General features: G+C 44.2%; 1 protein-coding gene across 1 annotated transcript in view; it reads right to left on the bottom strand.

Annotated features, from left to right (window-relative positions):
• The window catches only part of MYO3B (myosin IIIB), a 296,479-nt gene extending 275,046 nt beyond the window's left edge, over positions 1 to 21,433 (bottom strand). The window contains exons 1-3 of the mRNA XM_065413693.1: positions 21,291 to 21,433; positions 16,793 to 16,859; positions 16,541 to 16,683 (exon numbers count right to left, since the gene is read on the bottom strand). Of these exons, the coding sequence (XP_065269765.1) occupies positions 16,541 to 16,683; positions 16,793 to 16,859; positions 21,291 to 21,433 (353 nt within the window). The remainder of the gene's footprint in view (positions 1 to 16,540; positions 16,684 to 16,792; positions 16,860 to 21,290) is intronic.
• Positions 21,434 to 23,748: the final 2,315 nt, after the last annotated feature.

The raw sequence follows: 23,748 nt of genomic DNA, 5'->3' as shown, positions 1-23,748 counted from the left end.
AAAAACCTAGAGAGAGAGATGGAAAAACAACACATGCTCTTGTACACAGACATGCCCTCACAATAAAAGCAGAGAAGGAAAACTTTGGGGGCTGATAGTGCCAGGTATTTCACCTCTGAGAGGCACTAATCAACTTCAATTCCTATTAACTTCAGGGGATTTGTGGCAGTTTAGCATCTTCCGGGATTGGGGCCTGGGGCAGAGAACAGGTTAATAACAAAAAATCCTTCATGAGTGGAATCTTCAAACAACAAGTTAATAGAAAATAAACAAACCAGCCCTCCTTACTCTAGATTAACTCTTGGGCTACTGCAGGTGCTGTGGAAGAGGGGTCAGGTAATTAGTGCATTCAAGCCAAGATGGTGAAATGGAGCACACTGCATAACAAAGTAAACCCAGTTCAAAAACATAATAGACAAGGAAAGACCCTCTCATACCAGTGTATTTTGATGTATTTTTCCAGTTCACGTTTTTAAAGCTCTTCTGATAAACTTTGACTTTGCACAGCTCAATCATTATAGTGAATCACCCATCATTCCATTTTCTCTTAGTGCCTTACACTTTTCTTTACATATTGATTTTCACATACAACTCCATATTCAATAAAAATGGACTTTCAGAATGAGAAATGGATTAAAATATTGTGATGTAATTTAATATTTCAAAGACACAATCTGTAGATAATACAATGCACTATGTTGTATTCTAGCACACACTGTTCAACAATCGAGTCATTTTTCTCAATAAAAGTATTGGCTGCATATAATTTTAGAGCCCAGATTTCTGCTAAAAAGGCGGTGGGGGAGAGAGAATACAGTATGGTATAAGGGGTTTTTTTTTGGCCTAACTTTGGGAAGGCCTCGTTAGGCCACCAAAAGGATGCGTTTAAAAGCATGATTGTGGGAGGCAGGAGTTGGTGGGTTCTGTTCCTGACTATCACCAAATTCCTAACAGGGCCACCCGGGGGGGGGGGGGGGGGGGGACAAGTGGGGCAATTTGCCCCAGGCCCTGGGCCCTGCATGGGCCCCCATGAGAATATAGTATTCTATAGTATTGCAACTTTTTTTTTATGGAAGGGGCCCCCGAAATTGCCTTGCCCCAGGCCCCCTGAATCCTCTGGGCAGCCCTACTTCCTACCACCAGTATTGCAGAAACTGAAATCTATATGTACTTCAGTTTCCTCATCTATAAAATGGAAATACTACTACCTGCTTGCCTCCCAGGTCTGTTGAAAGGTACCTCCTGTTTACATATCACAGGTATAATACTTCCAGCATAAAACATGCTATACTACCACCAATATATTTCCAGTATACACACTCACACATTTACATGGAAGGACTTTGAATTTCTCTTATCGTTACATTTCTATAAACTAGAAATTTTATAGTACATAGTTTACAACAAAAACATTCTCACTAGAAAAGTATCTTTTCAAAAAAAGAAGTCTCAGCAAAGTTTACCCAAGAAGCTCAGTCCAGGGTACTTCAGCAAAATACCTAAAATCCTTGTTTAATGTACTGTACTGTTCTTTTGCAATTGCTGTATCCAATTTGTGTTCCTGTCGTATCAACGCCACCAAGGTAATTTTCTATAATGAATTATTTATATTCTGTTGTAATCAGACATCTGAGATAGTCTAAAACATTTATATGGCCACTTAGTTCACTAACGATAAGTGAGCTAGTTCTAAAAATGTGAAGCTATCTTAGGCCTGGTCTACACTAGGAGGTTATGTCGAATTTAGCAGCGTTAAATCGAATTAACTCTGCACCCGTCCACACAACGAAGCTATTTAGTTCGACATAGAGGTCTCTTAAATTCGACTTCTGTACTCCTCCCCAACGAGGGGAGTAGCACTAAATTCGACATGGCCATGTCGAATTAGGCTTGGTGTGGATGGAAATCGACGGTAATTGCTCCGGGAGCTATCCCACAGTGCACCACTCTGTTGACGCTCTGGACAGCAGTCCGAGCTCGGATGCTCTGACCAGCCACACAGGAAAAGCCCCGGGAAAATTTGAATTCCTTTTCCTGTCTGGGCAGTTTGAATCTCATTTCCTGTTTGGACATCGTGGCGAGCTCAGCAGCACTGGCAACGATGCAGAGCTCTCCAGCAGAGATGGCCATGCAATCTCAGAATAGAAAGAGGGCCCCAGCATGGACTGATCGGGAAGTCTTGGATCTGATCGCTGTGTGGGGAGATGAGTCCGTACTTTCGGAGCTGCGATCGAAAAGACAGAACGCAAAGATCTACGAGAAGGTCTCAAAAGCCATGACAGAGAGAGGATACAGCCGGGATGCAACGCAGTGCCGCGTGAAAATCAAGGAGCTGAGACAAGGCTACCAGAAGACCAAAGAGGCAAACGGATGATCCGGATCCCAGCCCCACACATCCTGTTTCTACGAGGCACTGCATTCCATCCTAGGTGCGGCCGCCACCACTACCCCACCACTGACCGTCGACTCTGAGGATGGGATATTGTCCACGGCCGGTTCCTCGGAGATGTTAGCGGACGGGGAAGATGAGGAAGGAGATGAGGAGGACGAGGTAGTCGACAGCGCTTACAACGCTGATTTCCCCGACAGCCAGGATCTCTTCATCACCCTCACAGAGATCCCCTACCAACCGTCCCCAGGCGTTAACCCGGACCCAGAATCAGGGGAAGGATCAGTCGGTAAGTGTTTTAAACATGTAAACATTTATTTTGAACAGAACATTCATATTAACAGTGGGTTTTTCATGATTTGTTTGCCCTGGGGCGGCAGAGAGGCACAACAAACGGCCAGCAGGGCAGCTGATGGAGAGGCGCGGCAAGAGCGGTGAGCAGGCAGCTGGCGGAAGCAGCCAGCAGGCAGCCAGCAGGAGCAGCCGGTGAGCAGCCAGCAGGGTGGCCAGCAGAGAGGGGCGGCGAGCGAGTGCCCAAGCAGCGGAGCAAGTAAGGTACCTCTTTACCCCACCCAGGGGGGAGGTGAACTCTGCAGATGCACCTCTGAACTCTGGGTCTGCACTGACCAAGGACAGCAACTGAGAGTTGGGTGCAGAGAAGGGTTGGGCACGTGAAAGGGACTTTTTGGGTTGCTGGACTTAAGAACCTGAGGGGAAAAGGGCACTGCCCAACCTGCTTGGGAGTGGGTCTTTTACTCATGGTTTATGTTTATGAACCCTGTTTGGGGTGTTTTCCCAAATTAACTCTGAGTTACTTCCCTCCTTTAATTAAAAGTTTCTTTTCCATGCTCTCACTCTGTGCTTGCAAGTGGGGAAGTATTTGGTGTGTAAATTTCCCAGGTTACTGGGTGGGAGCTCAAGCCAGTTCTGTGTGGTATCAATGGAAAGGAACCCCAGATATTGAACCCGGCCCTGGTTGCTGCTGGCTCCACCTGACAGAAGAATTACAGTTATTTTGCATTCCAGAAAGAAAGTCCCTGTTTGCAGCTTTCTGAACAGACCTGTGTTCTTAAAGATGTATGCGTCATGCACCTTCTCTGATTATCCCATGTTGATGTCGGTAAAATGGCTCCGGTGATCCACCAGCACTTGCAACACCATTGAAAAGTATCCCTTGCTGTTTATGTACTCTTTGGCAAGGTGGTCTGATGCCAAGACAGGGATATGCGTGCCATCTATCGCCCCACCGCAGTTAGGGAACCCCATTGCAGGAAAACCATCCAGTATGTCCTGCATATTGCCAACAGTCATTACCCTTCTTAAGTATCAGAGGGGTAGCCATGTTAGTCTGGATCTGTAAAAAGCAACAGAGAGTCCTGTGGCACCTTTAAGACTAACAGATGTATTGGAGCATAAGCTTTCGTGGGTGAATGCCCACTTCGTCGGATGCATTACCCTTCTTAAGCAAAAGGAGATTAATGGCCCTGCATACTTGGATCATAACAGCCCCCACAGTGGATTTACCAACTCCGAATTGATTCCTTACTGACTGGTAGCAGTCTGGCGTTGCAAGCTTCCACACAGCAATTGCCACTCGCTTCTCCACTGTCAAAGCAGGTCTCATTTTACTGTCGCTGCAATGCAAGGCTGGGGAGAGCTCCGCACACAGTTCCTGGAAAGTGGCCTTGCACATATGGAAGTTCTGCAACCACTGATTATCATCCCATAGCTGCATAACGATGCAATCCAACCAGTCAGTGCTTGTTTCTTGGGACCAGAAACAGCACTCCACTGTGTTCAGCTGCTGCAGGACTGCCAGCAGCAACAGGGAATTGTTTCGTTCTATGGCTTCCAGCAGGACTACTTGAAGGACATTGCCATGTTCTGCATGGGTGCGCCTCTCCCAGCTCTGGAAATACTGCAGGATAAGATAGGTGGTGTTTGTAATGCTCCAAACAAGAGTGCACAGCTGAGCGGGGTCCATGCTTCTCAGAAGATGGCACACATGTGGCTATGCCAGCCTTTAATGGCATGAAACATTATGGGTTGCAGTTGAGATCGGGGTGTGGAGGAGAAAACTGCACCATGGGACGTTGAAGCCATGTTCCCAGTCCCCCTTGCAAGAATATTTTGTTCCCATGAGGCATTGCAAGCGCTTCCAAAAACCTCCTGCAGCAAGTGGGATAGCTGCCCACAGTGCATTGCTCTCAGCATCGATGCAAGCACTGCTAGTGAGGTTGCACTCCACCAACACAAGGAGTGTGGCGTGAACATGCTCTACTGACTTACTGCGGCGACTGGATGTTGATTTAACTGAAGTCGACTTAAGTTTGTAGTGTAGACATGCCCAGAGACAGGAGGAGGGGGGGAGTGCTACAGTGGTTCAGAGATTCCTCCTTCTGTGCATGAAGGTCAGAGAGTCCCCATATATGGATCTGGTGAAACATTGTCCAGGCCACAGGTACCAGTGATGGAAAGGTAAAAGACCTATGAAGTCATCTAATCCATCCCTCTAATCCACAGTACGGGATTGTTCTCCACAGTACATTTTCAAGTGCTTTATCCAATCTAGCTTTAGAAGTCTCAACTACTGGAATTTCTGTTGTTGTTCTGCGGATTGAACAAAATATTCCCACTATCTTGTTGGAGTATCTGCTCTCCAAACCAAGGAATGTGCTTTCTTTTGTGTTTTTACAGTGCCTAGCACATTGTGGGAGCTACCAAAATACAAATAAATAATTGCCATATTAAAGGCTTTAGTCTGGATAATTCATAATGTGAAATGTAAAGGCATAGCACAAAGTACTATGAAAGTACTTGTGTTTATGGGTGTGTTTGTGACCCGCACACACAAAGAGAGCAGCCCAGCGGTTCTCAAACTTCATTGCACCGTGGCCCCTTCTCACAACAAAAATTTCTACATGACTCCAGTAGGGGGGACAGAAGATCAAGCCTGCCCGAGCCCCGCTGCCCCAGGCTAGGGGTGGGGAGGGGAGGAGAAAGCTGAAGCCCTAGGGCTTCTGCCCTGGGCAGGGGGCATGTAACCTTAGCCCTGGGCAGTGGTGCTTTGGCTTGAGCTCTGGGCAGTGGTGCCCAGGGCCAACACTAGCCTTGGCGACCCCATTAAAATGGGGTCCTGACCCACAGTTTGAAAACCCCTGGAGTAGCGCAATATTTCTATCCTTACAATATTGCTATTTTTAAAATACTGAAAATAGCTGAACTGTCTAGAATTCCTAACTGCTACCTGCAATTTCCATCACATCATTTCTGAAAAGCAGGACTTACATCGATCATCATTATAATTAGATACTTTTCAATCCAGTGGATGATGGAAATGCTCTATAAATCCCTATGTGGATTTGTCGCCATGTTCCTGGAGGCAAAACAGGAAGCAGTTTCTGCTCCACCAGCTCTACAATTGGATAAGCTAACACAAGTACTATACAAACAGCTATGTCATGGTCAATATTTTCACCTGCTTACATAAAGGTAAAGTCTGACATCATTTTAACGTACTAGTGTTTGGGCCTGACATGGAAATTTTGGGTGTACAAGGAATACAGTAACAAATCCTTATTGCTATATACAATATACAATTCCTATATCCCTCAGGTATCATCTGGCATTTATATAGCAAGTGAGCCTTTTAGGAATAAAAAGGATCAGTGTTACAAAATACATAACATGTTCATACTGTCTTTGTTTAACCAATATTCAGTGATTATTCTGATAAATAAGATTTAATTCTAAAATCACCTAAAATGTAAAGCAAATCCTGGTTCAGAGCCTGTTCAAACCTACAACAACAATAACCTACCTTTCAACTTTTGTTCTTTTTTTCTTTACATTAAATTAACAGTTCTTACACACCTCTGCGGATTCTGTATATTTTAGGTACTGAAGATTACTCTCAACCTCAGCAGGACTACAAAAGAATCCAAATCTTTAGTTTATGGGAGTTCATAAAAGGTACATAGATGCTAACGTCTGAAGTGTAACAAAATATACCTCTGGCCGATGAAATATTCATGCCTATTTGTCATGAAGGACTAACATCGTTTCTGGAAGACTTTAATGAGTAAATAAGAATACAGAAGCTCTACTGCCTTTTTACAGAAATGATATGTACAAAAATAAGTTACGTTAAACAGAAAGAGAGCTACTATGGCTCACCTTGCAATGTTACAAATGTGCCTCTTGGTAAATCAGTGTTACTGTGGCATTCTTGGCATTCCTTATAAGAAATAGCAGAGTAGTGTTAATTACTTGCAAATGGAAATTGCAAAGATGTTGGCCTACATTCTTGGCTGCACAGCAACCACTTTACATAAGTCCACTCGTGCAAAGCAGCTGCAAACACAAAAGGATCAGAAATATGATTCTGCAACTGCTCCATACAAGGCAGAGCAAGAGATGAGAAAACACAAGACAAGGTGGGTTCTTAGAGCAGAAACCTTTGCAATAATTTGACTGATGCGACTGCCTGTAATTCACATGATGCAAAACAACTACCCATCAGTTCTGAATAGTGTATCGAAGTAGCAGGAAATCTCCTCAACTCACTCCGTACGTGCTCATTCAAAGGAGAAACTAGAGCTCCAACATTTTACACCACATCCAGTCCCAGATTTCAGGACAACATATGCAAAACAAATACTGTAGCACTGCCAACCACAAGTTCAAAAATCGCGAGTGCGAACACAAGAAATCATGAGACTGGTATTTTTAAAAAATCCCAAGATTGGGGAGAAGGTTTTCAGGGAGTGGTGTTTTGGTCTGTCTTCTGGTTTTGGAATTCCCCTTTATTATCCCCAACAAGTGTATTACAAACCATAGGTCGAAAAATCAACCTGAAATGCATGAAAAGGTGCAGGCCCCATTTCACTCATGCACTTGCTCTGACTCCCTTCAATACTACAAAGAGGAGGAGAAGGAGTTAGAAACAAAGTAACTAACATGGCATAACTGTCTTCTTGAATGAGCATGGATGAAGGAGGTACCAATTCCATGCACGAAGGAGGAGGATGAAGTGTGAGGCAGGGCATGTTATTGTAAGGCAGTGGTCCCCAACCTTTTTCATCTGGCGGGCGCCAGACGACGAGCCACGGAGGACCGTGGCGGCGAACGAGCATCCGCTGAAATGCCGCCGACAAGCAGCAACGTCAATAGGCGTCGCTGCCGAAATGCCGCCGAGAAGCAGCAACGTCAATAGGCGTCGCTGCCGAAATGCCGCCGAGAAGCAGCAACGTCAATAGGCGTCGCTGCCGAAATGCCGCCGAGAAGCAGCGTCATCCAGAGGCTCTGGATGACGCTGCTTCTCGGCGGCATTTCGGCGGATGCTCGTCTGCCGGCCAGTACGCGGGTGCACTTAGACGCCCCAGTGGGTGCCATGGCGCCTGCAGGCACCGCGTTGGGGACCCCTGTTGTGTAAGGGATTGCCATCAGAGCCTGCCAATTACAGCGGGGGAAATAAACCAGTTCTAGTGGAAGAACTGAAGGGATGTAAGGTGGACTCTTAGAGCACTGGTGATGAGTCTGTGTGCAAGAGAACCTTTCCCTTAATATCTCTGTCAGGATAGAGCAATTAATTAGGCAATATTTCATTCAAAGCCCTCCCCTCATTGTAAGACAATCATTTATTGAGCTCTTGCTGCTTTGTTACACGGTGCTGATTGCTGGTTCATTTTCCAGCTGTTTCTGCAGCTCTGACTCTACCACCAACTTCCCGACTTTGAAAAACCTCATTTGCAGTGCTCCCGCTGCTTTGCTGCATGGTGCTGATTACTGTCTGTCTTTCCCAGGAGGTTCCCAATCTCATTGTGGCTTAGATTATACTACCAGTTTCCTGTCTATGTGGCTGTTATCAGAGCCTCCATCACTACTCCCTGAGGTGCTGTTTATTGTTCTTCCTCCTGAAGTGGTTAATATTCCCTTTATTTTCTTCTTCTCAAGTCATGGTAAAATGCAAACAGGGGAGTTATACAGCAACTTCACTGCAGTACCCTGCGCTGGACCATTCCAAAACACACACAGCTACTTTCTCTCTCTTTTATTTGTTACAGTGCTGACTGCAGGACTGCAAGTCTCCCTCTCTCCTGTCAGGGACTGTAGTTAAAAACAGTGACATCAATAAGTAAAGGGAGTAGGCAGCACTAGCATGAACTGCCCGTAACCACATGAATTTCTTTGAAAGGCTAGAGGCAGTGAGTGCAAGGTGAGGGGATGGGAAGGGAGGAGAGAGATGGCAAAACTGATGAATCCCCCTTTATTTGCAAAGAACAAAACTCTGGCTGATGACATTTTGGGAGTTCTTCAAAGACTACTGATTTTCTTTAACACCTTTTTTTTCCCTGATCAGTTTCTGAATCTGTATTTTGCAGATGCAGCCATCCTGTGGACCTCCTTTGCAAGCCTGCGAGGGGTGTGTCTGTGAGGTAAGCACTATCACGTCCCGGCATATGAACATGGAGGTTTTGCCATGCCTACCTACAACCAAAATCAGGTTAAAACAAGTTCCCATTTCTTAATTCTAGGGCCTTCATTTATATCCGTATGGACCCTAAAATCTCTGTCCTTCTAGGCAACCACAAAGATCACTTATCTCCCTTCCCCCTTCCCCCACAGCTTGGAGGGCAGATGAGCTGCCTGTTTCAAATCTAAGCCTAATCCCTCTTCCTAGGCTGGTCAGCAGGAGGTGTTCCTTCCACAAGCAGTTAACCTCTGTGTGGGGAGTGAGACCAAGCACATCCCCTCTGATGTGCAGCTGAGCTTTACCAGGCTACCATCTGAAATATCTGAAGCCACCCTAAACTCCTTCTGTCAAGTTACTGGACCAACTGGCTTCACTGATAGTAATATGGCAAACACAAGTAATTACAATCAAGTCATGGTAGTGCTTTGATACCCTACCATTACTTTCCTTACAAGGCCAAATGTGATGAGAAATCTGAGATACTGCAGTCTTAGCCAAGGAAATTATTCTTTTTGTGAATTTGTACAGATCTGTGTATTAGCATGTCCCGGGGTTCTCTACTCACCACTGGGGCGCCTCCTGGTGGCTCATCTGGGAATTAGCTTACGACCAGTTTGATGTCCCCTCCTTCAGTTTCTTGTCCTGTGGTGTCACTCTCTCTCTCTGAAGTCAGATTATTCCCTCTTCCTCACTCGGGGAGCTCCTTCTTTGTGGCTTGGACCTCTGGCCAGGTTGCTATAGTCCTCCCCTTCTGGGGTATCAAAGTCCATTGGACGACTGTCTCAGGAAGTCTTCTGGTCCACTGCCCTCTCTGTGCCGCTTCCCCAGTGGCTGCTGGGGAACCTGGTCCTGCCCACTACTCTGGGTTCCACCCCAGGGACCCTACAACGAGCCGCCAAGGTCTGCACTGTCCCAAACCTTGCTGCTGTTTCCCTGGGCTACCTCACCTCTATCAGGCTCCTCTCCACCCTTCTCTGGGTATGCCCTTCCCTCCGGGCTTCTGTTCTCCCTCTGGTTTCCTCCTTTCCCTCTATAAGCCCAGAGAGTGACTGCAGGCCTTCTGTACTGCAGCCCCCTTCTTACTTGCTACCTCCAGGTTTTAGAGCAGCTTATCCTGCCCCTTGCCCAGCTGGGCTTCATCATCAATTAAAGGCTTATCAGACTTGACTCTCCTGCAGGTGCAGCCTGTCACAGGGTTAACTGGCCCTTTTTCTCTCTCCTCAGGCCTTGTGTGGGGTAGGCACCTCATAACATAAAAATCAAATGTGCCCTTCTTATGGAAACACACATATAGTCAAACTGCAGAAAAATACTTCATTTTCTTCAATAAAATGGAAGTCTGATTTTAATTGAACTTGTCATACACTTACATGCTGGTGTGAACTGGGAACGGGCCTTGGTTGTCATTGGGCCAGAGGCAGTTGATGTTGTACATCTAAAACAATCAGCAGGGTCACTTAACCTTAGTCCATTGCTGGACGGCGATTCTTGACCAAGGAAATCAGTGTAATTTCTATAACATATGCAGGTTTAAAACCCCAATGACAAAGTTTAAGGAAATTGGAGGTATTGCCAGAGCCCCTGCCTCACACCTTCTTAATCTTCCAAAATATAAGATTAGAGACAAGAGATTATTTTCTAAGTATGGGCCTAACCATCATTTATTTAAGGGGAGCTTGCAGTTTGCCTTGTTGACAGTCTCCTCTTAAAAAAAAAAAAAAAAGGATACTCTTGAATAGACCTTCAGTTAGCATCATTGTCATTGCTCCATTGTGCAGTGACGACAATTAATACCAGTTGGGGCAGATCCTCAGCATCTCCTTCCTGGACTTTTAGTTTATGTTGGTAACTGTCCTAATGTCTCCTTACTGGACTTGCATTTGGCCCTTACTTTGCCTTTAACAAAAATATCTATTTCTTTTTTTTTTTTTTTTGGTTAAAGAAGAAACATACTATAGACTTCTCAGCCGAATTCTGATAGAGTTTTTCACTGACATATAGATCTTAGTGTGAACAATGGAAGCCACATCATGTGAATTTTATAAGCAAATTATCAATCTTTCATCCCTTTCAATATATTTGTTGGAAAAATTGAAGCCATCCAGATACATCTAAGGTCCCAGGAGTATTATTAAAATAATTGGTAACTTAGCTGATATTTAGCTCAAAAGTTGCAATTTAATTAAAATGTTATTAGCTTTTTCTATAAATGTTGTTATAAATAATGATTTGCTAAAAGTACAACAAACATCTGATCCAAAACACTTCATAGGTGGAAAAAAAACAAAACAAAACAAAAAAAGGAAATCTAAAGATGGGATCTTTACAAAGACAACCACGTTAAAAAAAGCATTGAACATTCAGGCCCCGATTCAACACAACACAATCACTTTCTTAACTGTAAGCATGTGACTAAAGCCATCCCTATTCATCAAAATCTTTGAGCATATATTTAAGTCTCATTGAAGTCAGTGGACATAAGCATGTGCCTAAAGCTGAGCACATGTTAAGTGCTTTCCTGAATCAAGACCATAAATGGTGATGTTAATTAGTGGTCAAGACAATTTGTTTCCCTAATCTCCATGTTTATGACACTTAGGAAGGGACCAAGTTAATTCTCCTTGAGTCGGGCTGAACTCAATCATTTGAATGATTAATGTGGATGTTTTTGTTAAGATACCACCACTTTATATGGATTAACTGTTCATTCTCCAACTCTTTTTTAATCATAGGAAATTATTTGGATCAGATGCTGAAAATCTGTTTATCTCATCTCATGATCTTCCCTTTGTCTTGCCCTATAACAGAGCCATTAATACAATGCTCAGTCTGCCATGGTTTCTCATATGGCAGGTGACATTTATGTTAGGTTTGTTTCTTCAGAAGGAAATAGATTAGAGGAGGTGTCTGACAGGTCTTCATATCCACTTCACAGGCTGCACATAAGGTATAAAGATCATCCATGTAACTATTGACAGAAATAACCAGAGAACAAGTGAAGACAACAAGCTGTACACTAAACATGCCCTCTCCTTAAGAATTAAATGCAATTAATCCCGGCCTACCACTCAGCCCTTCAGGAAGTTTGAAAAACAAAGTCTGGAAATTTCTAAGGGCATAACAACCGGTAATGCAAAAGTACTGGATCCCATCCTATTGCCTCCAATTGACTGTACCCAGGAAGACATTCGGAGACAGCAGGCCAAACGCCTCACCAATCACACACAGAAAATGTCCCATGGAAAGAGATAGCACATACAGCTTTCAGTATTGGAAATCTGGATTGCTTTTGATTTTTGTTGTTGTTTTCATTTTTGTTTTTAATTACTATAACTAAGGCTATGATTTAGTCAGGGGTATTTATAGTATAAGTCATGGACACGTCACAGGCAACAAACAAAAATTCACAGTCCGTGACGTGTCCATGATTTATACTATAAATACCCCTAACTAAATCTGGTGGGGGTGGTCACTCCTCGGGGGGGGATGCCCCAGGGAGCCACTGCTAAGATGGGGGCCGGGGCCAGCGGCACCAGCTGCCACGGCTGCTGAGCAACGGCTGCTCTGGCCACCCAGAGACCACTGCCAGGGGCGGCCAAGTAGCAGCTGCTCCCGGGGGCCGCTGCTGGGGATCGCTGCCGGAGGCCACTGACAGCAGCTTCTGCCGGGGGTCGCCGACAGCGGCTGCTCCGGCCACCCTGGGACCACTGTCGGGGGCCACCAAGCAGTGGTTGCTCTGGCTGCCCCCAGGGACCACTGCTCAGGTGGTCCCCGGGGCCTGCTGCACTGGCCACTGCTCGGGTGACCGTGGTCCCCAGGGCCAGCTGCCCGGGGCTGTGAGCAGTAGCTGATACAGCTGGTCCTGGAGCCCTTCATCCCGGGGCCCCTGCAGCAGCGGCTGCCAAAAAAGTGACAGAGGTCGCAGAAAGTCACGTAATCCGTGACTTCCACAACCTCTGTGACAAACACAGAGCCCTAAATATAACATGGTTGATAACAAAATACTTATTCTTTAGCGGCAAATGGAACTAGAGCTCCTATAATTCAGAGTGACAGATCAATAGCTCTATACTACAAACATTAAAATATTTACAAAAAAGTGAGCATCATCCTATTGTACATATGTATAAATTGAGGCACAGAGTGGTGAAGTGACTTGACAAAGGTCACACAGTGAGTACTGGCAGAGTCAAAAACAGAACTCACACCTCCTGAGCCCCAGTCATATGCTGGAGTACCATCTATTACAAAAGTAAATTTATTCCAAATACTGGTATTTGCCCTCACTGCTCTTGGGAGACTATTACACAAAACAAACTAATAGACCTCACCTGCTAACAAGTTTTCCCGATATTCAGCCCAAAAGCTTGTATGCTTCATTCCATTTTATTTCTTTGATTGTCAACTCTCTTTCTGGCAGGAATAGCGTTTTCAAAACACATGTACAGCACCTGGCAGAAAGGGATTCCAGTCCTCAATGGGACTCCTGGAAGTTACCATATTACAAACAATAGAGGGTCTGGAGACCTCCTTATCATTCATATTTTTTTAATCAATGAAAATTTGTTTGGAGAGGAAACTAATTAAAAAAAAAAAGGTTTTAAACCAGAGGCCAGGACAGGCTGGGTTCCAACCAGACACAAAAATCTGTAAAATGCAGTTTCTGAAGTAGGTTGTTAAGCATTTGAACATCTCTTAATCACTGTTAAGGATCTTTCTTTCTTCAGTGGGCCATCTCTCAGACCTGACCTACACACAGCTTGTGAGCCAGTGTAACTATTATGTTTAGGGATGTGGCCTTTTTGTTTGGGCTTTTTTTGGGGGGGGGGGGTTGGTTGGGGGTTTTTTTTTTGTTTGTTTTTACCAAATAGTGACGTTGGTACAACTCCTAATGGACTCAAGGCACCTTTATCTGGTATAATTATACCAGAAGAGCTTATTACCCTTCCTGTAGGGGAATAGCTATACTGGTATAAAGCACCTTTGTATATAGCTGCATCCACACTAAGAGAGTTGTATTGCTTTAACCATATCAGTATAGTTAAAGTGGTACAATTTTGTGTGTACACAGGCCCTTAGAGAAAACAGCAAGCCTATGTTCTATTGTGTATAATATAGATACCTGGAGAAAACTGGTTTGGAAAGGGGGTGGGGGGTAAGAGACGTTGTTAAGAGAGGTCTCTGAACACAGAACAGGGAGTTGCTATCCAGAGAGCAAGCAATGCTGACAGCCTGGCCAGAGACAGGATTGCTCTCATGGGAGGTAAGCTATTCACTTCTCTTGTTTTCTCTCTGTAACTCAGCTCAGGATGCCTTAGCTAGTTTAGTTTATGAGAAATGAAAATCTAGAGGTGTGTTAAGCAAAGAATTTCATTTCTTTTAATTCCATTTTCTCTTTCTCTGTTTTTGATCAGTCTTGGTTTAAGAGAGCCCCATAGCTTCTAGGAGAGGGGCTGAAGGATAAAGACTTTCTGGTACCTCCATTTCCCACTTAGCCCCCTCCCCCACCAGTCTGAGTCAAAGTTCAAGGACAGAGGCCTCTCCCCAGTGAGGTGTAATGCTGTGGTGAGTAACACACAATAGGAAAAGCCAAAAGACCAAGGAGGAGTCAAGAACTGACAGTTGTTTTGTTCACAAAAATAATAATAATTACTCTAATAGCTGGACCATGATAAACCATCTCTTGGTGTTTACAGTGTCCTTAAGCTGAGGGCAGGAATACCTGAGCACACTGGATCTAAAGCCTCTCTACGTGGCACAGAGTAGTAGATGAGTTCTGCTTGCTTGTGTGAATGTTTAAAGGAAGATGGGTGAGGATTTTTCTTTTCAAATTGGATTCAGAAATGAGACAAGGTTCCCCTTGATATCAGTACTGCAGTCCCAATCCTTGCTCTGTCCACCATAGAAGAGCAGAGCCAGCACACCCCAGCCTATGGACCCTTGCCCCTTTCCAGGTCCCTTATTGTTTGGAGCATTTACTACTCTGGATTTAACTGGCAAGAAGCAGAATTAAGCATGAAAGCCAGTATCTTCTCCTCAACCACCCATAAGAAGCAGCAGATGATACCACTTCATCTCCGACAAATCTGTAAATCGGCAAGGGCCCCCAGCCATTTTACAAGCCATTTCACCACACATTAGATCAATGGGAGTTGAGCACATCTGGCACCTCACAGGCTCAAGGCCCTCTGTAAGCCACTGATATAGCTGCAGCACACAAAGCATTTCAGAAAGGAGAGTTTGGCATATAGTACTGACCATTGTCAATTTTATATCTGCAGATATCTTGCAAAAAACACCTTTGTCAAGGGCACAGGCATCTGCCAGTTAACAGGAGTCAGATCTTTTGCACATGAATGACTTTGCCTAGCCCTGTAAAAATGTGCTAATCTAAACTACATTTTGCCTTGCAAGAATGGAGATCACTTTAGCGCAACAGTGCCAACTGTCTTGTTTTCAGATGTGTTCATACAGTGCATTAAAACAAAGCTAGTCTTTTTAGTCATTTATATATACGTACTCCACACAGAGTAGATAGATTTTAAAACATAAGAGGTAACTCCATGTAAGCAAGTCTATAGGTAGGATCTATGTTCCTTAAAGATTCTCAATAAAGCAATTTTTTTCAGAAGTTCCTGAATAGGCAGGCTTCTGAATCTTGCATAACTGTAGTTAGCCATTGATTCAGCCACCATCCTTGCCTTGAGAAGGACCCACCATCTCATTCTCTAGGCAAAGAACCTGAGCAAGAAAACATATACCATGAGTCAAATAATGAGAGTAGGAAATGCTACACACTTGACAAACCCATTCTTCTTTATAGTTTCAAGGTGGTAAATACATCTTCATGTTCCAATACCATAGATACTGCCCATCAGAGAAACCATCTTCAATGCAACAAACCCGTAATTCAAGATCGGCAGTTTATAAAGTACCATTTATAATTATTATTCCTTTTGGGGGAAGCTAGTAGGTGCGGTTATTGGAAATCAAGTTCTGTGCTCTGTTTCCAGAATCAAAGTTGAAGAGAAAAGCTTTCTTGCCAAATGTAATTAGAAATTTAACCAGTCAAGGAAATCCTTACTTCATAATTATGTACATCATACTGAACATCCAAGAACATCTCTCTAGGATGTAGTTTCTGCACAGGAATTCAGGCCAGCTAATTGGAGGGCAGTTCTGCCTTCAGGGAATACTAGCAAAATGGATATTAGTAATGATTCTAGGTCAAAACTGTGTCAAAGAAGTTTGCGTGTATCACAAGGTGGGGTAAATGTGAGGAGAAGCAATTCAGCAACAACAGCAGGGACCACTCCACACAATTCTATTTAAATAAATGTCCTCAGTTTAATAAGTTATTAGTTCTTTCACCATGTATCATGGTTATGATAAACTTTAGTGCCAGTTATTTTCCCTAGCTTGATAGATTCAGTTTCCCAACGTGTGTAATAAAAGGTTAAGAAATACAGCTGCAAGCATAGCTAGAATGCACCAGCTAACAACTGCTCATCTAGAAGATAATTATGAAGGGTTATCAGAATTAAACAAGGACTATTCTATTTTGAATGAAAGGGGACAGAGCAACGAAACTCCTCTTGTAAAGGCCATAACATTCATTCCCCTCCAGCCCCCTCAAAAGGTGCCATATAATATGAATATTAATAATTCTGTCTTACCCAATTCGGGTTGCTTCAAGGCTTGCTGCATTCTCAGATGCTGCAACAACATGAAAAAGCAAAAACTTGACAGCCTTCGAGACATTTGAGACCTTTGGCATTTCTCCAGCTATTTCACAGTGACAGGCCACCCAGCCCAACAGCTGTTGGAAGTACATGCACCCTATTGTATATATTACATTTCCATTCCAAAGGTGACTCACAGCAAAAGAGAATGTGGTTAAAAAAAACCCTGAAGTTTCTGCTTCTTACCTGCCATGGTTCTTGTTGACCATATGCTGCACTAGGCAAGAGGTATTTTCTCTTCCGAGCAATAAACCTAGAACAGATAAAGATTTAATAATTAACAAGAACTTGAGGAGGACATTCGTGTGTGATGCATGAAAGGGAGAAACTCAAAACGGATGAAGTCCAATTTAGTTAGTAAAGGGATCGAAGAGAGTTTTCCTGCACTGCCTGTCACAGGGCTCAGTCGATGTATTTTAAAACCTGAATCCTGGAGCAGGATAAAACTTGGCCAAGATTTTCAAGAGCAACTAGTGATTTTGGAAGTCTTGATTTTTGGATGCCCAACTCAACACACCTTTAAAAGGCCTGATTTTCAGAAAGTGCTCAGCACCAACCCACTGAAAATCAGGCATCTTTAAGGTATGTCAAGGTGGGCACCCCAAAATTATTAGTCAGTTTGCAAGTCTTGGCTATTGAATTGTCGTGGAGGGGACTTCCTCACGAGAGTTGGAGAGGGGGTACCTATGTGGGTATGGTTACGCTTTGAACTGGAGGTATAAATTCCAGCTTCAGGAGACAGACCTTGTCTCCAGCGGCTAGCTGTGATCAAGCTAGGATGGTAAAAATAGAGCGTAGCTGCAGCAGCAGGAGAGGCTAGACTCCCTGCGTACGTACCCCACCAAGACGCTAGGCACATCGTTGGGCGGCTGATCCCACCCGCTTGCTCATGCACTCTATTAGCACGCTAGCTCAATCCTCAAGCTTGGATTTACACCTTCAAGTCAAGGTGTAGACATATCCCTATGTCATGTGACCAGAAGAAAACTGGGAAGGGAAATTTCCTTAGGAGTAGAGGGAGCTGTATGGGGGGAGCACGCTGAGCAGAGAGTTGTGGGCAGCATAAGGAGTGACCATATGGGAAGCTATGTGCGTTTGCTGCCTGGTGGGTGCAATAGGCAGCAGTAATCCCTGTATCACAGGCAGGCTGACCGAGCACTCACAGTAGTCTGATGATTGCGGCTCTCAGCTGCTGTCACTGTATTACTCTGATTAGAGATACAAGCATATAAATAATTAAAAGAACTAATGCATCGGTCTTTGAATCAATTGCACCTATATTGCCAGTGGATAAGTTGGCAAGTACAGCTGTGGAACGCTCTGCTACAGCCTTACACCTTCACTTGGAACTCTGACACAGACCGTCACTGCTATATTGCAATAACTAGCTACCAAAGGACACAGGGTGAACCTTAACTTCCCATATTCGTGACAATTTGTGTCACATGCTCCCCACTCTCTTTTTGTATGTACTCCATAAAATGTACAGGGAAAATATTAAGCACACTAAGCCCAGGAGGCATCCCTGCTTCTTCAATTTTCATCAGTTTTGCAAGAGAGAAATCCTAAGTTAACTGTGTCAAACGTTTCTAAATATGAAATTCTCAGCAAGGAAACAGGAGACCCAGAACGAGAACCTGGGTGCTGCTATGAAATACTTATAGCTCAATGTTCTGTCCACACTGTAACGTCACACACTTCCCACCATAGGCGCCGACTTCCACTCTTTCCCCTGGGAGCTCGACCTTCCCCTCTTCCCCGGCCCTTCCCCCCACTCCACCCCTTCCATGAGGCCCCGCCCCGCCTCTTCCCATCCCTTCCCCGGCCCCATTCCAACCCCTTCCCCAAAGTCCCTGCCCCAACTCCACCCCCTCCCTGCCAATATTCCAACTCCTTCCCCAAATCCCTGCCCGGCCCCACCTCTTCCCCGCCTCCTCCCCTGAGCGCGCCACATTCCCGCTTCTCTCCCCCCCTCCCGGAGCATGCTAATGCTGCCAAACAGCTGTTTGGCGGCGGCCGGGTGGGAAGCGCTGGGAGGTAGGTGGAGGAGCAGGGATGTGGCGCGCTCAGGGTGGGAGGGGGAGGAGGAGAAGGTGGGGCAGGGAGCTTGGCTGCCAGTGGGTGCAAAGCACCCACTAATTTTTCCCCCGTGGGTGCTCCAGCCCCGGAGCACCCACGTAGTTGGCGCTTATGCTTCCCACAATCACCAGTGCTTCATACTAGCACAGAAAGTTGGGAGAGACAGTAACTAATCCTACTGAATCAAACAGCATTATCCCAAAACATATTGCTCTCCCACATCTTTCCTAAACTCCAAGTTGCCCTCCCTTACCTCTCACCCAATTCCAATGACCTTCAGACACCAGCATACAGTTTTAAATCTTTGCCCCTTCTGCCATCATATCAACTTGCAAATAAAGAACCCAAAAGACGATTCAAGTGGGAAAAAATTACCTTCCTGTATACCTAAAACTCACACCAGCCTTGTGGGAAACCATAGTCAGTGACCCAGTTCACTGCATAGTGGAGCTATTTTATGATGTCCTTCATATCCAGAATACATTTCCCACTAATCATCCTAGTTAACAGAAAAGCTGCAGAAGCCAGTTAGCGCCTCTGGCCTAATATCTATCATTCCATACAAAGCACCACCAAAGAATGGGGAGATCCTGCTCCCCCCACCCTTTCCCACACTGTGACATCACCACAGGAGGCGGCTCAGGTCTTCTCCACACAGTCACTTTCTACTGTGAAGTGTTCAGAAAGGAAAGCTTTTTCTCACTCCTTTTCTTTTGCCAATCTGCAGCCTGTCCCCTCAGTCCTCTTCTCTTCCCTTGCATGTTCTCGGGTTAATTTCCTAGACTCTGTCTTTAGGCTATTAGAACATCTGCACAAACTAATGAAACAGGCTGTCTCTAGAAGGCACTATACACGTGCAGAGTATATCGTTACACACCCGGTTCCGAGGTCAGCAGGTCTCCTCTCAGAGGGAAATGAGCAGTGATTTAAACATTTAAAATAAGGGGGAAGTTGCTGGCCTTTACTTTTAAAAATGAAGAGAAAATAAAAAAAGACCTACCATAGTTTTCAAACTCCTCGCTGAATGCTGATGTGTTTCAGATTAATTTACACTGCCGCACTCTCTGTAGGAGATTAGGAGATTATTCCACTCTCCTCTGCTTCCTCAGTGACAGAAGGCTGGTTAAGACTAGAACTTCTCTCTTTTTCCTGTTACAGTTTCCCCCCCATACTTGCCTGATCTCAGGAGCGCCTCTTTAGTGAGTCTCTCTGGGCATCAACATAGCAAGAATTGCATCATTGTCCTTGTCCAATGAACTCTGTCATACAATCTGTGTTTGGCAAAAACACTGCAAAACTGGCTCCTGGCAAATATTCAAGCACCCAAAGAGCCACAGCGTCACTTCACAAACCTCTTTCTTTCTATAGTCACAGGAGGCCAATAATACAGACACTGCAGTATTTCTAGCTGAGATTTTGGACAGCACAGGATACATGGCTTAAACTGGCCGTACACCAATAAAATAGCAAAGCAATTCTGAGGCGGAGATTGTGCAGTTGTCTTTGACTCCTCACAATGGGCCTATGTATTGTTGTGGGTGATATTTTTATGGGGTACCCACCCACATAGCATCACCTGTGCTGCAAATCTTGGGCACAATGGAGTGAGTGTATTCAGATTTCCCTTGCTTTTGGACTGACCCATTTGCACTCTTATTGTATTGCTGCTACAGAAGACACTGGCCTGGCTCTATGAAAGCGGAGAGCAATGAAAATGATTGGGGGCTGGGGCACATGACTTATGAGGAGAGGCTGAAGGAACTGGGTTTACTTAGTCTGCAGAAGAGAAGAGTGAGGGGGGATTTGATAGCAGCCTTCAACTACCTGAAGGAGGGTTCCAAAGAGGATGGAGCTAGGCTATTCTCAGTGGTGGCAGATGACAGAACAAGGAGCAATGGTCTTAAGTTGCAGCGGGGGAGGTCTAGGTTGGATATTAGGAAACACTATTTCACTAGGAGGGTGGTGAAGCACTGGAATGGGTTACCTAGGGAGGTGGTGGAATTTCCATCCTTCGAGGTTTTTAAGGCCCGGCTTGACAAAGCCCTGGCTGGGATGATTTAGTTGGGGTTGGTCCTACTTTGAGCAGGGGGTTGGACTAGATGACCTCCTGAGGTCTCTTCCAACCCTAATCTTCTATGATTCTATGTCATTCCACAGCTGTCTTTCTTCCTCAGGAGCATCCCTGAATTCCCACAGTGCTGAGGGGACAACACAACTGGGAAGACAACACAGGGCATTCTACAAGGCTCAGGAATAATGGAAGTTAGAGCTACTTCTCCTTTTCACTGGACTCTTTGTTCTCAAGGCTACTTTGCCTCTGCAGGCAAGTGTCTGTACTCCACAAAAGGCCACTTCAGTACTACCCACCACCTTTCCCATGGGTCACTTTGGTGAATGGTCATCATGGGAGTATTCCCACAGATCTCTGTATGCACTCTCACCTCTGGGCTCTATCCGACATCTACTAGAACCAGCCCTTTTCCTGGGTCAATGGTGCCCAGCTTCTTGTCCAAGCCCTTATCTTGCATCTTTGTTATTGTAATCTCCTCCTTTCTGGGCTTGCCCCCCTGAGCTGCATTCAAAATGTGCCTGCCAGAATCCTCACTTGTTTGTCACTTTGATCCTCCAGCCCCCATTCTGAGTCCCTTTTGCTGGCTCCGCTTCCTCAAGTGCATGAGAAATAAGCTTCTTGCCTTCAGCTGTAAGGGATGCCTTAGCCTTGCCCTTCCTTTCATTACTGTGATCCATTGCCACTGTGGAATTGTAGTGGCAAGGACATTCCAGAAAACTGACGACTTTTCCCTGGGGATGTACAGGGACTGGCACTGGACATGCTTTGTTGCTTCTGGAGGGGTTAAGACTCCAAAGTAAACTAATTTACTCTGCAAAACTCCAAAACCTTTTTAAATCCAGGGGGAAAGATTAGTATACTGCAAGCACTGCAAATTAGGATACAACAATTTCACTACTGTTCTTCCTGATAGGTGTTTATACATAACCTTACATCTGAGAAGTTCCATTCAGGTCAATAGGATTATTGTTAGTATTTGTATTGCAGTAGATCGGGGCACTCTGCAAACACATAACCAAATGGCAGTCCCTTTTCTAAATAGGTTATAATCTAAATATACAACAAAAGACAACAAGGACTCAGAGTACAACAGTTTTTAAAGTCAGTTATTACAATTACAGTATTTAGACCAGGGGTAGGCAACCTATGGCACGCGTGCTGAAGGCGGCACACGAGCTGACTTTCAGTGGCACTCACACTGCCCGGGTCCTGGCCACCGGTCCAGGGGGCTCTGCATTTTAATTTAATTTTAAATGAAGCTTCTTAAACATTTTAAAATCCTTATTTACTTTACATACAACAATAGTTTAGTTATATATTATAGACTTATAAAAAGAGACCTTCTAAAAACGTTAAAATGTATCACTGCCATACGAAACCTTAAATTAGAGTGAATAAATGAAGACTCGGCATACCACTTCTGAAAGGTTGCTGACCCCTGATTTAGACTCTGAATTGTGGTTTGCTATTTCCTACAGAAAGCAATTCATGATAGAGCAGTACGCACCATAGCTCACATTTATTTCTGTATTATTCAATAGCATATGTTACACTGCGCCTTTAAATGGACACACACACACACACAAACACACAGCAAGCACAACTGTCATTTGAATTTTAGTGTAACCTGCTACAGTGGAGAGATGCTGCTGCATGGTGTGGTCTCTTGTGGAAACCTTACTTTCGTTCCCTCTTGTTTTGTTGTGTTAATGTAAAAGACACTGCCTGGAAGCAGATGTTTGCTGTGTGTGCAGGGGAAAAGAGAACAGGTACCCACACACATTGTACTATTTAGACAAAGACTTCACACTATCATTTACCAAACATGGTAATTAGGTCTCAAGCCAATGAAGTCAATGAGACTGATTCTTGAGGAAGAGTTTGAAGAATTGGACTCTTATTTTTTTTAATATTTGTAAATGTTTCAAAATGCAGTTTGATTAACAGCACAGAGTGACTCTGATGAGAGGCAGTCTAGAGTCACAAACCATCCTGGGCTACAGCCCAGTCCATTCAGTGCAAGGATATATTCTGCTTTGTCTCTTATATGAAAAGTAGGGGCCAGACTCTGTCACCCATGTGAAAGCCAAATCCAAAGCTTTCTAACTGTATTTCCCTCAAGACTATTGATTTAAATACCCTTTTAAAGTTTAGTTGAAATGTTTATGTTGCCTTGGGCTTTATTTTTCTAAGCAAATCTTTTACTTATTTAAAGTAATTGCTTTACATTGCAAAATACAGCACAATGTCGTATAGTAAATATCTTGGGTTTCCTAGAAAAAGGACTATTAAACACACCCTCTAAGTAATATTTAGTGAGTTTTAAAGAAACGGCTACTTCAAGAAATAAAATTAATGAATATAAACACATAATTAGTTAAACTGCATTCACTTGATGAGTATGAAATGTTTTAGTTATTTGCATATATCCAAAGTAATCAGTTTAGATTTCATCTCATATGGACTTTGAAAATCTTCCTTTTAAAGGAAACAATACTGTAAGACTTCTCTTTTCCACACCTTTGTTTTTTTAAATACAGTTACCCTTGTTGACCCAAGCAGTTAGGAGGAGAAATTGCTGATGGAGTCAGGTATGGCAATCCTGTTTATTTACAAAAAACGTATACAGAGTGTTGTTTCCTTAACACAATAGCAATCAAGCAGCAGGAGTTTCCTTGCTCCATGTTCCAAGCCTATTTTTCCAGCCAGCACTCTGCCCAAAAAAGCTCTCTTTCTCTCAGGTCACACTACAAGAGCCTCATCAATCTACTAGAACTCTTTGAGGGGGTCAACAAGCATGTGGACCAAAGGGATCCAGTGGATATAGTGTACTTAGATTTTCAGAAAGCCTTTGACAAGGTCCCTCACCAAAGGCTCTTAAGCAAAGTAAGCTGTCATGGGATAAGAGGGAAGGTCCTCTGATGGATTGGTAATTGGTTAAAAGATAGGAAACAAAGGGTGGGAATAAACGGTCAGCTTTCAGAATGGAGAG

The sequence above is a fragment of the Emys orbicularis genome, chromosome 11 (genome assembly GCF_028017835.1).
Source record: "Emys orbicularis isolate rEmyOrb1 chromosome 11, rEmyOrb1.hap1, whole genome shotgun sequence".
Lineage (NCBI taxonomy): Eukaryota > Metazoa > Chordata > Testudines > Emydidae > Emys > Emys orbicularis.
The sequence above is the reverse complement of the archived record's forward strand: the minus strand, read 5'-3'. Positions and strand labels throughout refer to the sequence as shown.